This window comes from Babylonia areolata, chromosome 15 (assembly GCF_041734735.1).
Source record: "Babylonia areolata isolate BAREFJ2019XMU chromosome 15, ASM4173473v1, whole genome shotgun sequence".
Lineage (NCBI taxonomy): Eukaryota > Metazoa > Mollusca > Gastropoda > Neogastropoda > Buccinidae > Babylonia > Babylonia areolata.
Genome location: NC_134890.1, coordinates 13,209,391 through 13,224,503, shown reverse-complemented (window position 1 = coordinate 13,224,503; position 15,113 = coordinate 13,209,391). Strand labels below are relative to the sequence as shown.

General features: G+C 39.9%; 1 protein-coding gene across 1 annotated transcript in view; it reads left to right on the top strand.

Moving 5' to 3' along the window:
• The window catches only part of LOC143290187 (protein lifeguard 2-like), a 33,869-nt gene extending 18,958 nt beyond the window's left edge, over positions 1-14,911 (top strand). The window contains exons 9-15 of the mRNA XM_076599502.1: positions 428-478; positions 1,963-2,002; positions 4,616-4,653; positions 7,182-7,269; positions 9,253-9,357; positions 11,659-11,706; positions 14,712-14,911. Coding sequence (XP_076455617.1) covers positions 428-478; positions 1,963-2,002; positions 4,616-4,653; positions 7,182-7,269; positions 9,253-9,357; positions 11,659-11,706; positions 14,712-14,858 — 517 coding nt within the window. The 3' untranslated portion in view covers positions 14,859-14,911. The remainder of the gene's footprint in view (positions 1-427; positions 479-1,962; positions 2,003-4,615; positions 4,654-7,181; positions 7,270-9,252; positions 9,358-11,658; positions 11,707-14,711) is intronic.
• The last annotated feature ends 202 nt before the right edge of the window (positions 14,912-15,113 follow it).

Here is a 15,113-nt window from a genome sequence, read left to right as displayed (position 1 = left end):
TATTGGTACGACGATACTCATACCTGGTCCACAGGGGAAGTAACCATGGTAAGAGTTAACTTGTACCTGGAGTAGAATGAGTTAACCTTAAGCACTAGAAATGTGGTCATGTCAATACAGGGTCAGTGCTGTTGGGTGGAGTCCCAGTGACTTCATGTTGATAGCTTTTCTTATGGAATTATTGTATTGCCAGTGTTTATTGGTGTGGTTTACATGTGTGGGATCTTTGAAAAAAGCAGCAAAAAAGGAGAAAAGCCAAACAACAGCATCAACAGCAACAACCAAAAAATATAGAGCCAAACAAAACTGTCATCAACAAAAAGCAGGCAAGTGAACAGCACAATGAAAATAAAACAAAAGAAAAATCATACTTAATGATGATGAATGTAAGATGTTCTATGGTGTTGGTTTGTTTTTTTTTTTCCAGCGTCATATTTTTGATCGTCTATTTCGTCCTGATCTGCATTCCCAGTGTCAGGTAAGCCTTGGTCTTTGGTTGTTGTTGTGTTTTTTTCTGTGAAATGTGATGGGCAAGATTCAAGATTTAATTCCCTTTCACCCCTTTAGGAGTAATGCAGATTACAAACAGATAAAGGAAAGAATGTAATAAATACAAAAATGATTAAAAATTGAATTGTGCCGAAACAGTCATGTATTGAATAGAACATAGAATTCTCAGAATGTGTACACTTGTTCAAAGCATATTGGGATAATCTATAAATGGCACAGCTGCCATTCCATACTATTTTGCTGTATTGATTTAGGCTTCACACTATGGAATGTGTGTGCAAGATACTGTTTGTGTGTGTGTGTGTGTGTGTGTGTGTGAATGTGTGTTTTGTGAGAATGTATGTACATGTGTGTGGTGTGTGCATGGCATTCGTGTATGTGGGAGGGGTGAAGAGGACTCGGACTTATTCTGTCTTCAGAGTTTGTTTCCCTCTATCTTTTTGTCCATGTATTTTTCTCCCCCACTCCCGGAATCCTGTCCGTCAGTTTCTCTTTGTGTGTGTGTGTGTGTGTGTGTCATACTTTGTGTGTATCTGTATGTATGTTGTGTTTATTTACAAATGCATGTTTTATTAAAAACTTGATAGTGATTGTAGTAGTGATGGTGAAGATGTGAGGGGTGAAGAGGTGAAGTGTATGGTGGAATAACAATGCAATACTTGATCGGTTTTGAAGGGATAAAAATGTCTTCGCCATGGTACTTTGAAAGTAACGTCATCAGTAACAAAAGAATCCACATGCACATATAACAAAAACCCCAGTAAAACAGCAAAGAGCAAAGTAATGAATCAGTGAAATAACAACAACAACAAACAAGAAATTAAACAGTAAAACATTTGATCAGTTTAGTTTTGAGGACAGGTTTGTGAAATAATGGAACAAGTGAAATTTAGTGAACAGTTATTTGATTAACACACACACACACACACACACACACACACACACACACACACACACACGCGCACACACACACATTCAAAGACATTTAAATCCTGTAACCTCCTTTTTAGCTATGGAAAACATAAAAGTAAAGTAAAACAACACACACACACACACACACACACACACACACACACACACACACACATTCAAAGATATTTGAATCCTGTAACCCCCTTTTTAGCTATGGAGGACATAAAAGTAAAGTAAAACAAAACAAACAAAAAAACACCACCAACAACAACAACAACAACAACATCAACAATAAAAAATAAAATCGTAGAAATGCTCAACGTTAAAAGCACAGGGGATCACCAGAATTTTATTTCATACTGATATCAGGCATCCACCTGCACAATCTTAAACAACTTTACTTGACTACAAACAAAACACACACACTCACACACACACACACGCATGCATGCATGTACGAGCGTGTGTGTGCGTGTGTGCGCGCACACACACACACACACACACACACTCTTGATAAACTTTGACATTTCTGATTTGCAGGAGAAAGAGTCCAGGAAATTTTATCTGCCTTGCCATCTTTGTAAGTGTGTTCACTACGGGCTGTGTTTTTAGATACACATTACATGTCTTTTCCTTGCCATCTTTGTAAGTGTGTTCACTACGGGCTGTGTTTTTAGATACACATTACATGTCTTTTCCATGCCATCTTTGTAAGTGTGTTCACTACGGGCTGTGTTTTTAGATACACATTACATGTCTTTTCCTTGCCATCTTTGTAAGTGTGTTCACTACAGTCTGTGTTTTTAGATACACATTACATGTCTTTTCCTTGCCATCTTTGTAAGTGTGTTCTATACAGTCTGTGTTTTTAGATACACATTACATATATTTTTCACATCGCATGACTCAAGTGTTTTGCAGTGGTTTATATCTTGCACGTGGAGTTATGAGCAGAGCAGAGAAAAGCTTTGTCATGTTGCCAGTGTTGATGAGTAGAAACAGTGTCAAATTTGGTGTGTTCATACACGTGTGAGTATGTGCATGCCCACTCATGCATGAGTGTGTCTGCTTGTGCACGTGCGTGCACACACACTTAAACACACATGCATGCATGCACACACTTATTTTTAAGAAAGAAAATACACAGTGAAATGCTGTATGTTTTTATTAACGGAGGAAAACGAAGAAAAATATCAGTCCAGCAATCATTCAGAAATCAATCACCCTGTTGATCAATTCCTTGCTTGATCCCGGTTCATCTGACTGGAACCTAGGACCAAGGCTTCGTTGTCAGGCGCTCTGTGATTAGTTGACATTTTCTTTTTCCATTTTATTTGTTCATATGAGAGGATGGTGTGGGTCGCTTGCATAGCTGACACTGTAGCCAGTGAGTGGGATGGACAGGTGCTGTCCACATCTGTGAAGTTGGAGAGCAGTTTCAGTCTCACTTTCTCAGGGAGGTGTCACTGAGTTCTGACAAATCCCACATCAGCTAGGCAGATGCCTTACCAGCAGCATAACCTAACACCGTAGTTAGGACATAATAATAATAATAATAATAATGTACATTTATATAGCACCCGACGGGCGCAATAGCCAAGTGGTTAAAGCGTTGGACTGTCAGTCTGAGGGTCCTGGGTTCGAATCACGGTGACGGCGCCTGGTGGGTAAAGGGTGGAGATTTTTACGATCTCCCAGGTCAACATATGTGCAGACCTGCTAGTGCCTGAACCCTCTTCGTGTGTATATGCAAGCAGAAGATCAAATACGCATGTTAAAGATCCTGTATTCCATGTCAGCGTTCGGTGGGTTATGGAAACAAGAACATACCCAGCATGCACACCCCCGAAAACATAGAGTATGGCTTCCTACATGGCGGGGTAAAAACAGGTCATACATGTAAAAGCCCACTCGTGTGCATACAAGTGAATGCAGAAGAAGAAGAAGAAGAAGATACAGCACCCATTCTCACTAAGAGCTCAGGGGGCTTTACATGAAAGAAAAATATTACAAGTAACATAAAACATTCATGGCCACTCTTTCTCAAAAAACCCTCCCCCCACTCACACTCTCCCTTTCCCACTCTACATACATCCAAAGTGAGCTGACATGGGTGGTGTTTGAGAAGAGGAAGCTGAGAGTACTTATAGATAGGTTTTAAAAAGATGAGTCTTTAGTGATGAGCGAAAAGCAGAAATAGAATCAGATGCACGGATATGATAAGGAAGGTTGTTCCAGATGTGAGGAGCAGCAAAGAAGAAAGAACGTTCACCATAGGGTCTTGTATTGACGCAAGGAAGTTTCAAAAGGTAACCATCAGAGGAAGAGCGGAGATTTCTTGTCGGAGTGTAAACACTGATAAGGTCAGAAAGATAAGTAGGTCCTGTGGAGTGGAAAGCAGAATAGCAGAGACACGCAACTTTGTATTTAATTCTCACTTCAATGGGAAGCCAATGTAGAGTGCGGGGGTGAGGAGAAATGTGATCAGTATGTGGGACTCTGAGAGTCAGATGGGCAGCATTGTTTTGAAGTTTTTGAATTCAGCCTATGAGAAGAGAATTACAGTAGTCAGTTCATAACAGCACAGCACATGAGTGCATGCATGTTGTATTTGTGTACCTTTCAGAGTGGAGTCCTGCAGCATTTTACCAGAGGACAGCCCTTTTGTTGCTGTGGGTTCTTTTTCAGTGTGCAAAGAAGGACTAGAGGCTCAGGGAATGGAAGATGGTAGAATGGTTAAGACGCTTATCTGCTAATACAGTGTCCATGAGAATATAGGTTTGAAATATATGGTCTTGCCCTTACCTCCAAGTTTGACTGGAAAATGAAAGTGAGCCTTGCTGGTGTACTTCAGTGTATATAGGTTTGTCCAGATACAGTGAGGCCTCTGTGAGACACTGAATGTGAAATTTATACTGGAGAGCAGGTTTGATTTATGTGGCAAGTCCATGTTGTCCTCAGGAAGTGCTTGACATAATTGCAGTGGTTTTTTTTTTTTTTTTTTTTTTAAAGCTACACATCTGAAGGCTACACACACAGCTGATTGAGTTTTGTTGTTTGGGTGGTTTCAGGGATGTCAGATAAAATATCTCTGCCCTGTTATTTATTTGTTTATTTATTTGTTTGTTTGTTTATTTATTTACTTTCTGTACCTGTTTAAGGAGTGTGTGTGTGTCTATGTGTTTGTGTGCAGACGGTGGCCTTTTCCTATCTGACAGCTACAATTAGCAGGTGAGTATTTTTTGAATTGTTGTAAACCACCTTGTAAACTTCTAATATCTAGTGAACACCCACCCACCCCAACCCCCCAATCCCCATTTTGGGTTATTTTGGTGCAGAGTGTAAAATAATAAACACCCACCCCCCATTTCAAGTAAAAAAAAAAAAAAAAAAGAACAAAAGAAGAACATTATCTTAATGATATTTCTGGTTCTTTTATATGTGTTAGTTCTGCATGGTGAAACAGAGTAAGTGACTGGGCTCCAGCAAAGGGTTATGTACCCAGTGAATGCCCACCCCTGACTTCAGAGTGAAAATTGTGGAAAGTGGGGGTGGGTGCATACAAGGTAATTCACAGTACTTTCTTTTTCTGCTTTTTTATTTTTATATTGTTTTAATAACTTACCAAATTAACAAATGCCGAAATTGTGACATGTTAAGTGACAGTGTTAAGAATGTTGGCGTCAGATCTCTTTTCGTAAATTGATGGTTTGAGGATGGGTTGAGTGTGGACATTTTCTGATCTCTGGAGCCAGCATATAGTGGATGTGCCAGCTCCAGAAACGTGTTCTTGTGTGTGTGTGTGTGTGTGTGTGTGGTGTGCAAGCAAAAGATCAGACATAGTTATAAAAGATCCTGTAATCCGTGCCATTGTTTGATGGGCTGTGAAAGCACAGTTTGTTGTCCGTCCCTGAAAACGGGAGTTTTGGCTGTGGGGGTTTGGGGGGTGGGGTCTGGGAATAAAGGGCATCCTGCTCCTGTGGCTTGTGTTCAAACGTGCACATGTGTATGTGTGTGTGTGTGTGTTTGTGTGTGTGAGTGTGCATGCATAAGTTCTTATATTGATATGCACATGTATGTGTCCAAACTTCTACTATATCTGTGTTTCTTTTATTTCATTAAAAAAAAATTTTTTTCTTCTTTTTAAAGGAGAAGTCAGTGGATGCGTAAAAGTTCTGCAAATGATCAGGATAGTTTCAGTATCCCTAGAATGTTCTTTCTGGTGTGTTTTTTTTCCCCCTTTTTTTCATGTTTTTTTTCATTCTTCTTTTGTTCCTTCCATCATCATTTCTTTTTTTTTTTTAATATTCTTTGTTTCTCATATTTTTGATTTGTCTTCTTCCCAATGGCATGTTCGAACACTTACAAGACCATGCCGTGTATATTACACATACTTGATGGTTTCACACAAAATCATATTGACTGAAAGAGAAGCATGGTATACCCACACACACACACACACACACTTTCTCTCTCTCTCCCTCTCTCTCTCTCTCTCTCTCCTTTACTCACTCACTCCTCTCCCTCTCCACAAGCTCTACACCTAAGTACAATAATATGGATGTGCATATCTGTGTTTCTTAATGATTTTCAATTATTGTTTCTTCCCCCCACTCCCCAATATTCTTTGTGACCCTGGTACACGTGGTATTTAAGACCTATTCTATTCTATTCTTCCCTTTGTTGTTGTTGTTGTGAAGTCCTTATGCTGCCACTGTTTGTGGCAGTTTTTGTGTATGATTATTGACTCACTTGTGTAAACAAAGTGAGTCTATGTTTTAACCCGGTGTTCGGTTGTCTCTGTGTCTGTGTGTCTGTGTCCATGGTAAACTTTAACATTGACATTTTCTCTGCAAATACTTTGTCAGTTGACACCAAATTAGGCATAAAAAATAGGAAAAATTCAGTTCTTTCCAGTCATCTTGTTTAAAACAATATTGCACCTCTGGGATGGGCACAAAAAAAAAAGAAGCCTAATTATATGCAAACTGCATTTACTGTTATATTTATATTTTTTGTATTCTCTAAACTTGGCACTTTGATCTGATATTCTGATCCAACAGCAAGAGCAGTCATTATTATCATTTTTTGTTCAAACAGGAACTTCTTTTGCTAAGCATGGAAGTTTTATTTATTTTGCAAACGTTTTGGTGCAGATAGTAAAAAAGGGAAATTACTCTGTAATTAATGCTAGGGGACTTAATTTTCTTTAACTGATCTTTCTCATCTTAAATATTACATTTTAGAATTATACTCAATACATAAAAAGCTTGGATTTAAAAAAAAAGTGTATCACAAGTGAGTCTTGAAGGCCTTGCCTCTCTTGTTTGTGAATTGTTTTGTGAATGTTGTTTTATGTGAAGTGACTGTGAGTAGATGTTTTGTACATTGTCAGTGTGGGGCCCTGCGCTCAACGTTACTTCATTCTGTTTCTGATGTTATTATTATTAAGAATATCATCATCATCATAATGATAATTATTATTATCAAAATTATTATTGTTATGAATTATATCTTTTGTTCAGTTTTTCCTCTTTTGATATTATGTGTATTTGTTTTTTTGCTTTTGTTTTCTATTTATCAGTGCCTAAGGCTTATTTTCTAGACTAGTCGTAAATGCTCATACTACTACTATTACTACTCTTACGACTGCTACTAACATTCTGGGTTGGTCAGATGTAGTTAAGCTAACCTTGACAAGAATAACGTAGCCCCGACAAGAAGCATCAGTGTTGTGCTTGACGTTTTTTTCCCTCCAGTTTCCATGACACCAAGATTGTGTTGCTGGCGGCGGGCATCACTGGAGCTGTTTGCCTCGCCATCTCCATCTTCGCTGTTCAGACCAAGGTCAGTATAGTGACCATTGTGCATCCTCAGTCAGTGACACTTACATGCATGCCTACTGTTGCTGAGGGCCTGTATTTGTCCTGGAAAATTGATGAAGGGTGTCCCGGATATTTGCTGCATGTCCCGGAAAAGAAAAAAATCTGACCGTAACATTTTTTCACGAAGTATCTAGTGGGTACAAGTGTACTCTAAGATGGCATTCCAACCATTGCCGAAAATGCTTCACTAAGACTTTAGGAAATGCTGCCGAATATTACTGAAGCCACTTCATGAAAAGCCGGAAGTGTCTAAACAGTACCGAATATATTATGTGAAAGTTGGATCAATTTTCATCACTGGCGAAGTGACTTCAGCAAGACCAGTGCACATGTGGGTAAGCACCGACTGTGTATGTTTGCTGAGATACTCCTGCCGGACAATAATACCCTGTCCCAGATTATATGTGTGTTGTTCCCGAAAAGTGAATTTTGGGGGTAGGCATGCTTGCACTGACACTGAAACTGTATGATGTCATTGCCAGAAATGCCTTTAAATTTTTTTTTAAATTATTTTTTTATCATGGGCTGCAACCCCCTTGTTCACTCTTATACACGAGTGGGCTTTTTACATGCATGACTTTTATTTCTGCCATTTAGGTCGTGGTACTCCCTATTCGGAGGGGAGTGGGGGAGGGGGGGTGCATGTTGGGGATGTTTTTGTTTCCTTAATCCACTAAACACTGACTTGGATTATTGGATCTTTAACGTGCGTGTTTGATCTTCTGCATGCACATACACACGAAGGAGGTACTATGACCAAGATTCAAACTCGAGATCCTCAGATAAATGCCTTAGTGACATGGAGGTTCACATTTTCATGGGCATTGTCAAAGATAGATAAAATCAACATGAACACAGAACAGTGATTTCTTCTCTGCAATTGGAATTCTGTTACAGCCTAGTCTTTTGTGAAGGACTGTGACTCTGAAACTAGGAGGCAAGATTGCACTTGCTCTTAGTGCTGCAGCCGTGGAGGCTAGTTGGTCTATGGGAACATTCCCATCAAAACTGACCTATAACCTTCTTTGGAAAGAGAGCGGGGATGTCACACTCTCTCCACTATAATCAAATTTTAGCCCAGATAGTTGGGACAGCAGTTGCCATCTCTACTGTTCTGATGGTTATAGTTGGACACAACTGACTTCCATACTACTTCTGAATCAACCATTTAGCATTATTTTTGGGTTCTCTTCAACTTGACAGGTATTCAGCTCTGAAATGACCTTCTGAATCAACCATTGAGCATTATTTTTGGGTTCTCTTCAACTTGACAGGTATTCAGCTCTGAAATGACCTTCTGAATCAACCATTGAGCATTATTTTTGGGTTCTCTTCAACTTGACAGGTATTCAGCTCTGAAATGACCTTCTGAATCAACCATTTAGCATTATTTTTTGGTTCTCTTCAACTTGACAGGTATTCAGCTCTGAAATGACCTTCTGAAGCAACCATTGAGCATTATTTTTTGGTTCTCTTCAACTTGACAGGTATTCAGCTCAGAAATGACCTTCTGAATCAACCATTGAGCATTATTTTTGGTTCTCTTCAACTTGACAGGTATTCAGCTCTGAAATGACCTTCTGAATCAACCATTGAGCATTATTTTTTGGTTCTCTTCAACTTGACAGGTATTCAGCTCTGAAATGACCTTCTGAATCAACCATTGAGCATTATTTTTTGGTTCTCTTCAACTTGACAGGTATTCAGCTCTGAAATGACCTTCTGAATCAACCATTGAGCATTATTTTTTGGTTCTCTTCAACTTGACAGGTATTCAGCTCTCAAATGACCCTTTACCATCGGCTGCACTGTGAACAACTGATTTGATATAGACATGTTTTCATACTTTCGTGCGTGTGTGTGCGTGTTCGTATGTGTGTATGTATGTGTGTGGTGAGTGAGTGTGTGTGTGTGTCTGTGTGTGTGTGTGGATGGTGTCACACAGATTGACTTCACGCTGTGCTCTGGGCTGCTGTTTGCCTTGGTGATGGTTCTCTTCTTCTTTGGCATCGCCTGCATGGTCACCTTCTACTGCTGGGGATACAACCATGTGCGTCGTTATCTGCATGTCTCTGTGTGTGTCTCTGTCTCTGTGTGTGTGTCTCTGTCTCTCTCTGTGTGCCGCTGTCTATCTTCTGGTCTGTATAGTGTGGTGTGTTTTGTGTTTGTTTCTTTCTTTCATTTTGTTAATTTTTTCCAGTGTATTTTACTAACACCATGCTTGTGCCTGTGTGTACACTTACTTATGTGTGTGTGTGCGTGTGTGTGTGTGTGTGTGTGTGTGTGAGTGTGTGTGTTTAATTTTTTCTACTTTTTATGTATTTCTGTTAACACCATGCTTTAATTTTTTATTTAGTATTGTGTAGTGTGGACCCTATTTAGGGTAGGGACTGGATGTAAAAAAGCACACCAGTGCTTATCTTTTATTATCCTCGAAATAAATAATTTTGTCTTATCTAATCTTGTCTTGTCATAACTATAGCTATTACATTATATAATTGTGATATAACTGCGTATTATAATTTTCATTACAATAGCTGGGTATACAACCATACACACTCTCTGTCTCTCTCTGTGTCTGTGTCTCTGTCTCTCTCTTGTCATTGCAATAGCTATTACTCTATATAATTGCCATATGATTGTGTATTATAACTGTCATTACAATAGATGGGTATACAATCATGCATGCTGCTATCTGCATGTCTCTGTCTCTTTGTGTATCTCTCTGTCTGTGTCTCTCTCTTGTCATTGCAATAGCTATTACATGATGTAACTGTCATACAATTGTGCATTATGATTATCAGTACAATAGCTGAGGATACAACCACATACGCTATTATCTGCATGTCTCTGTCTCTCTGTCTGGTGTGTGTGTGTGTGTGGTTATTGCAATAGGTATTATATTATATAATTGTGATATAATTGTGTATCATAATTGTCATTACAATAGCTGGGGATACAACCATGTACGCTGTTATTTGCATGTCTCTGTCTCTCTCTCTATCTCTGTCTCTGTCTTTCTCTCTCTTGTCATTACAATAGCTAAATTACATAACACAATGATTAGGCATTTATGATTTAAATGTAAATAAGAGATATAAAAAGAAATGTCAAAGGATTGTCCATTTTGTGATAGCATAGGAACCTAAATTAATTTTCTGTTAGACTGTTCCAAAAATGTGTATTTGAGAAAATTACGTGTCAAAATAGTGCAGCAGTTTACATAAAAATGGCTGGCTCTGTGTTGCATACTGATAAAATTTTGTAGACAAGAAATATAGCAATTTTTGTATTTTATGCCCCAGAAAGAAGAGAACCTCTTAGTATTCTCTGATAGGAGTACAGTCAGCAATATGTAAGTGATAATCTGTAATGTTGTTTTGTGTATGTTCCATTGGTTGTCTTAATCAGTTAGTTTTGATACTCTTACCCTTGTACCTCATGTGTAGAGGTTGGTGGCCATACAGTAAACTTTCAGAGTTCTCTGTCTCTCTTTGTCTCCGTCTGTCTGTCTGTCTCTCGTTGTTTCTGTATCTTGTTCTCAGTCTCTCTCTCTCTCTCTCGCTCTCTCTTTCTCTCTGTGTGTCTCTTTTTTGAATCTTCGAATCTTTCTGTTTGTAATCTTTTTTTGTATCTGTAATTAAAAGAATTTGTTCATTTATTTACATATTTGTAAAATACCATTTTTTATAGGCTGTGATGGGTGTATGAGTCGTGCTATGGACTCGCAAATTATTTTCGCACATTTTTTGGATAAGATTTCATGCCCATCATGACTGAAGGTTGATTCTGATTCGTACATTTTTTTAAGTTTCATGTGGGTTGATTCTGTTTCCCTATTTTTTGTAAGTGTTTTCCGGGAATGAGTATGAGTGTGTTGTACATGTGAGACAACTCAGTGGATTGGTGGCCCTGTGGTAAGGGAGATATTTGATGGTACGGGATCGAATCCTGCACTCACCAGAATTTTCTCCCCTTCCACTTGAGTGGTGGTTTGGATGCTAGCGATCTGGAAGAAATGATAAACCCGAGTTCCTGCTTGTAGCATGGACTCAGCGCGTTTATGAGAACCCAAGGCAACAAAAGGATTGTCCCTGGCAAAATTTTGTCGAGTGATCCTCTCTGATAGGAAAACAAATACACTTATAGGCAGAAGGGAAAAACAGTGGCATTCTGTATTAGTGAGTCAATCTCCATGTGGAGAGCAGTCCAAATTTCACACAGAAAAATCTGTTGTGACAAAGAATCGTGCGATATGATACAGTATGAAATCATACAGTTCAGTGCACATGTATAGGGATTCATTCGATACCCATGTTTCCAACCAACAAGGACTGTGTTTTATGTACAGATAATGGACACTGTCTACGCTGGTCTGGGAGCTCTTGTCTTTGCTCTGGTGAGTTTAGAGACTCTGTGTGTGTGTGTGTGTGTGTGTATGCGTGTGCGTGTGTGTGCGCGCACATGCTTGAGTGTTTCTGTGTGTGTGTGTGTGTGTGTGTGTGTGCTTGTGTGTGTATTTGTGTGTTTTTCTGCGTGTGTGTTTCTCTTTGTGAATCTGTGTGTGATTTTGTGTGTGTGTGTGATTGTGTGTGTGTGTGTTTGTATGTATGATTTTGTGTGTATGTGCTTTTCTGTGTGTGTGTGTGTGTTTCTCTTTGTGAATGTGTGTGTGATTTTGTGTGTGTGTTAGTGAGTATGTGTTATTTTGTTTGTGTGTAGGGGGTGGGGGGGGAGGATGTTTTATGTGTATGAGTATTCATCACAACATTGAACAACAATTATCATTCTTATTGTAGTAAGAGCAAAAATGTTGTCAGCCGTTATGTATTAATGTGCATGTTTTGTTTCATGGAAAGGCACATAGAGCTCACTGTTTGGTGTCATATACTACTGTACAATGTCAAACTGATGCAAACTAGGCCCATCGGTTTGCTCTGCTTGGCCAAATTTTGCGCAGCTAACAGTGAAAAGACGACCCGTCTTGCCCGGTCTGCTCTTAGCCAATCAAACGCCTCTAGAAGCTCAAAGCGCTGCACTGTTTGGGGAGTCTGCGCCATACAAGTACTATATATGATACTCTATATGATGATTGACATAAGGACTGGGACTTTTTATTCTTCCTTCACGAAACTTTTAAGTGGTGGTCTGGGTTCCAGCCTGTCAGATGAGAGGATAAACTGAGAACCCATGTGCAGCATGCAGTTTGTGCACATAAAAGAACCCCCAGCAACCAAAGGGCAAGAATCTGTAGAAAATCCAATATGATAGTAAAACAAGTACAATTGTAGACGGGAAAAAAACAGAAGGATTTATTTTAAAAAAAAAAAAAAAAAAAAAAAGGTGTTGGTGCTCTGTGACTGCACTCTCTCCCCAGGGACATCTGTTTGATTCTTACCCAGAGAAATCTGTTTTAAGAAAACGTAATACGATACTATACAAATGAATAGATACAAATCAGCACAAATTGTATTAATGCAGTACAGTCCAATACAACACAGCGCAACACAGTACAGCACAACACGGTACAATACAACACCATACAGTACAGCATAATACAATGAAATAAAATAATACAACAGATTATGAAACGACACCACATAAAAGCAGCATTACCCAAAACATTGCACAGCACATTCATCATCACACAGTGCAGTGCAACACTACAGTACAACGCAGTACAAACGACACAGTACAACACAACACAACACAATACAACACATTATCACACAGCACAACACAACACAGTAGAATAGAATTTGAGAAATACCATACAATAGAAATGACACAACAAAGTGCAACACAACACAACAACACAGCACAAAACAAGCAACCCCACACAGTACGATGTAAACAACACAGTACAACAGAACATAGTGCAACACAGCACTAGATAATACAACACAGCACAATATATTACAACACAATCTAATACAATACAAACACATCACAGTACAAATCACCATCATACGACACAGCACAACACAACACAACACAACACCACACCACACAGCGCAATACAAACATCACAATACAGAACACAGTACAACACTGCATCGCATGACACAGCACAACACGACACCACACCACACCACACAGCACAATACAAACAACACAATGCAGAACACAGTACAACACACCATCACACGACACAGCACAACATGACACAACACCACACCACACAGCACAGTGCAGAACACAGTACAACACACCATCACACGACACAGCACAACATGACACAACACCACACCACACAGCACAGTGCAGAACACAGTACAACACACCATCACACGACACAGCACAACATGACACAACATCACACCACACAGCACAGCGCAGAACACAGTACAACACACCATCACACGACACAGCACAACATGACACAACACCACACCACACAGCACAGTGCAGAACACAGTACAACACACCATCACACGACACAGCACAACAAGGCACCACACCACACCACACCACACAGCACAGTGCAGAACACAGTACAACACACCATCACACGACACAGCACAACATGACACAACACCACACCACACCACACAGCACAGTGCAGAACACAGTACAACACACCATCACACGACACAGCACAACATGACACAACACCACACCACACAGCACAGTGCAGAACACAGTACAACACACCATCACACGACACAGCACAACATGACACAACACCACACCACACAGCACAGTGCAGAACACAGTACAACACGCCATCACACGACACAGCACAACATGACACAACACCAAACCACACAGCACAGTGCAGAACACAGTACAACACACCATCACACGACACAGCACAACATGACACCACACCACACCACACAGCACAGTGCAGAACACAGTACAACACACCATCACACGACACAGCACAACATGACACCACACCACACCACACAGCACAGTGCAGAACACAGTACAACACACCATCACACGACACAGCACAACATGACACAACACCACACCACACAGCACAGCACAGTGCAGAACACAGTACAACACACCATCACACAACACAGCACAACATGACACCACACAACACCACACCACACAGCACAGTGCAGAACACAGTACAACACACCATCACACGACACAGCACAACATGACACAACACCACACCACACGGTACAAACACAGTACAACACACCATCACACGACACAGCACAGCACAACACCACACCACACAGTACAATACAAACAACACAATACAAGACAACACAGTACAACACGCCATCACACAATGCAGCATAACACCAAACAGCACAATACAAACAGAACACAGTACCATCACACAGCACAGCACAACACAACACCACACTACAGCACACTCACAAACAGCACAGCACAGCACAGCACAGCACAGCACAGCGCACTGTTTGTTTGTTCCAGTTCCTGGTGTACAACACGCAGCAGATTGTGGGCGGGCGGAAGCACGAACTGTCAGCGGAGGAATACATCTACGGGGCCCTGCAGCTGTACCTGGATGTGGTCTACATCTTCATCTTCATCCTCGCCCTCACCGGCCGCAACAAGTAGACACACACGTGTGTGTGGATTGTCTGGGTTTATAACTTTTTTTTTTCTTTTTTTTTTTTGCAATTGTTTGTTGTTGTTTTTTTATTTGTATGGGTTCTCTTTTTTGACAATTTTTGGTAATGTACATCTTTTATACATTTTTTTTTTTAATTGTATGAATTTTCTTTTCTTTTTTTTATGTTTGAGGGTGGGTTGGTTTTTTGGTTGTTTTTTTAAAAATATTTTTTATTTATTGTATGGATTATCTTTAGTGTT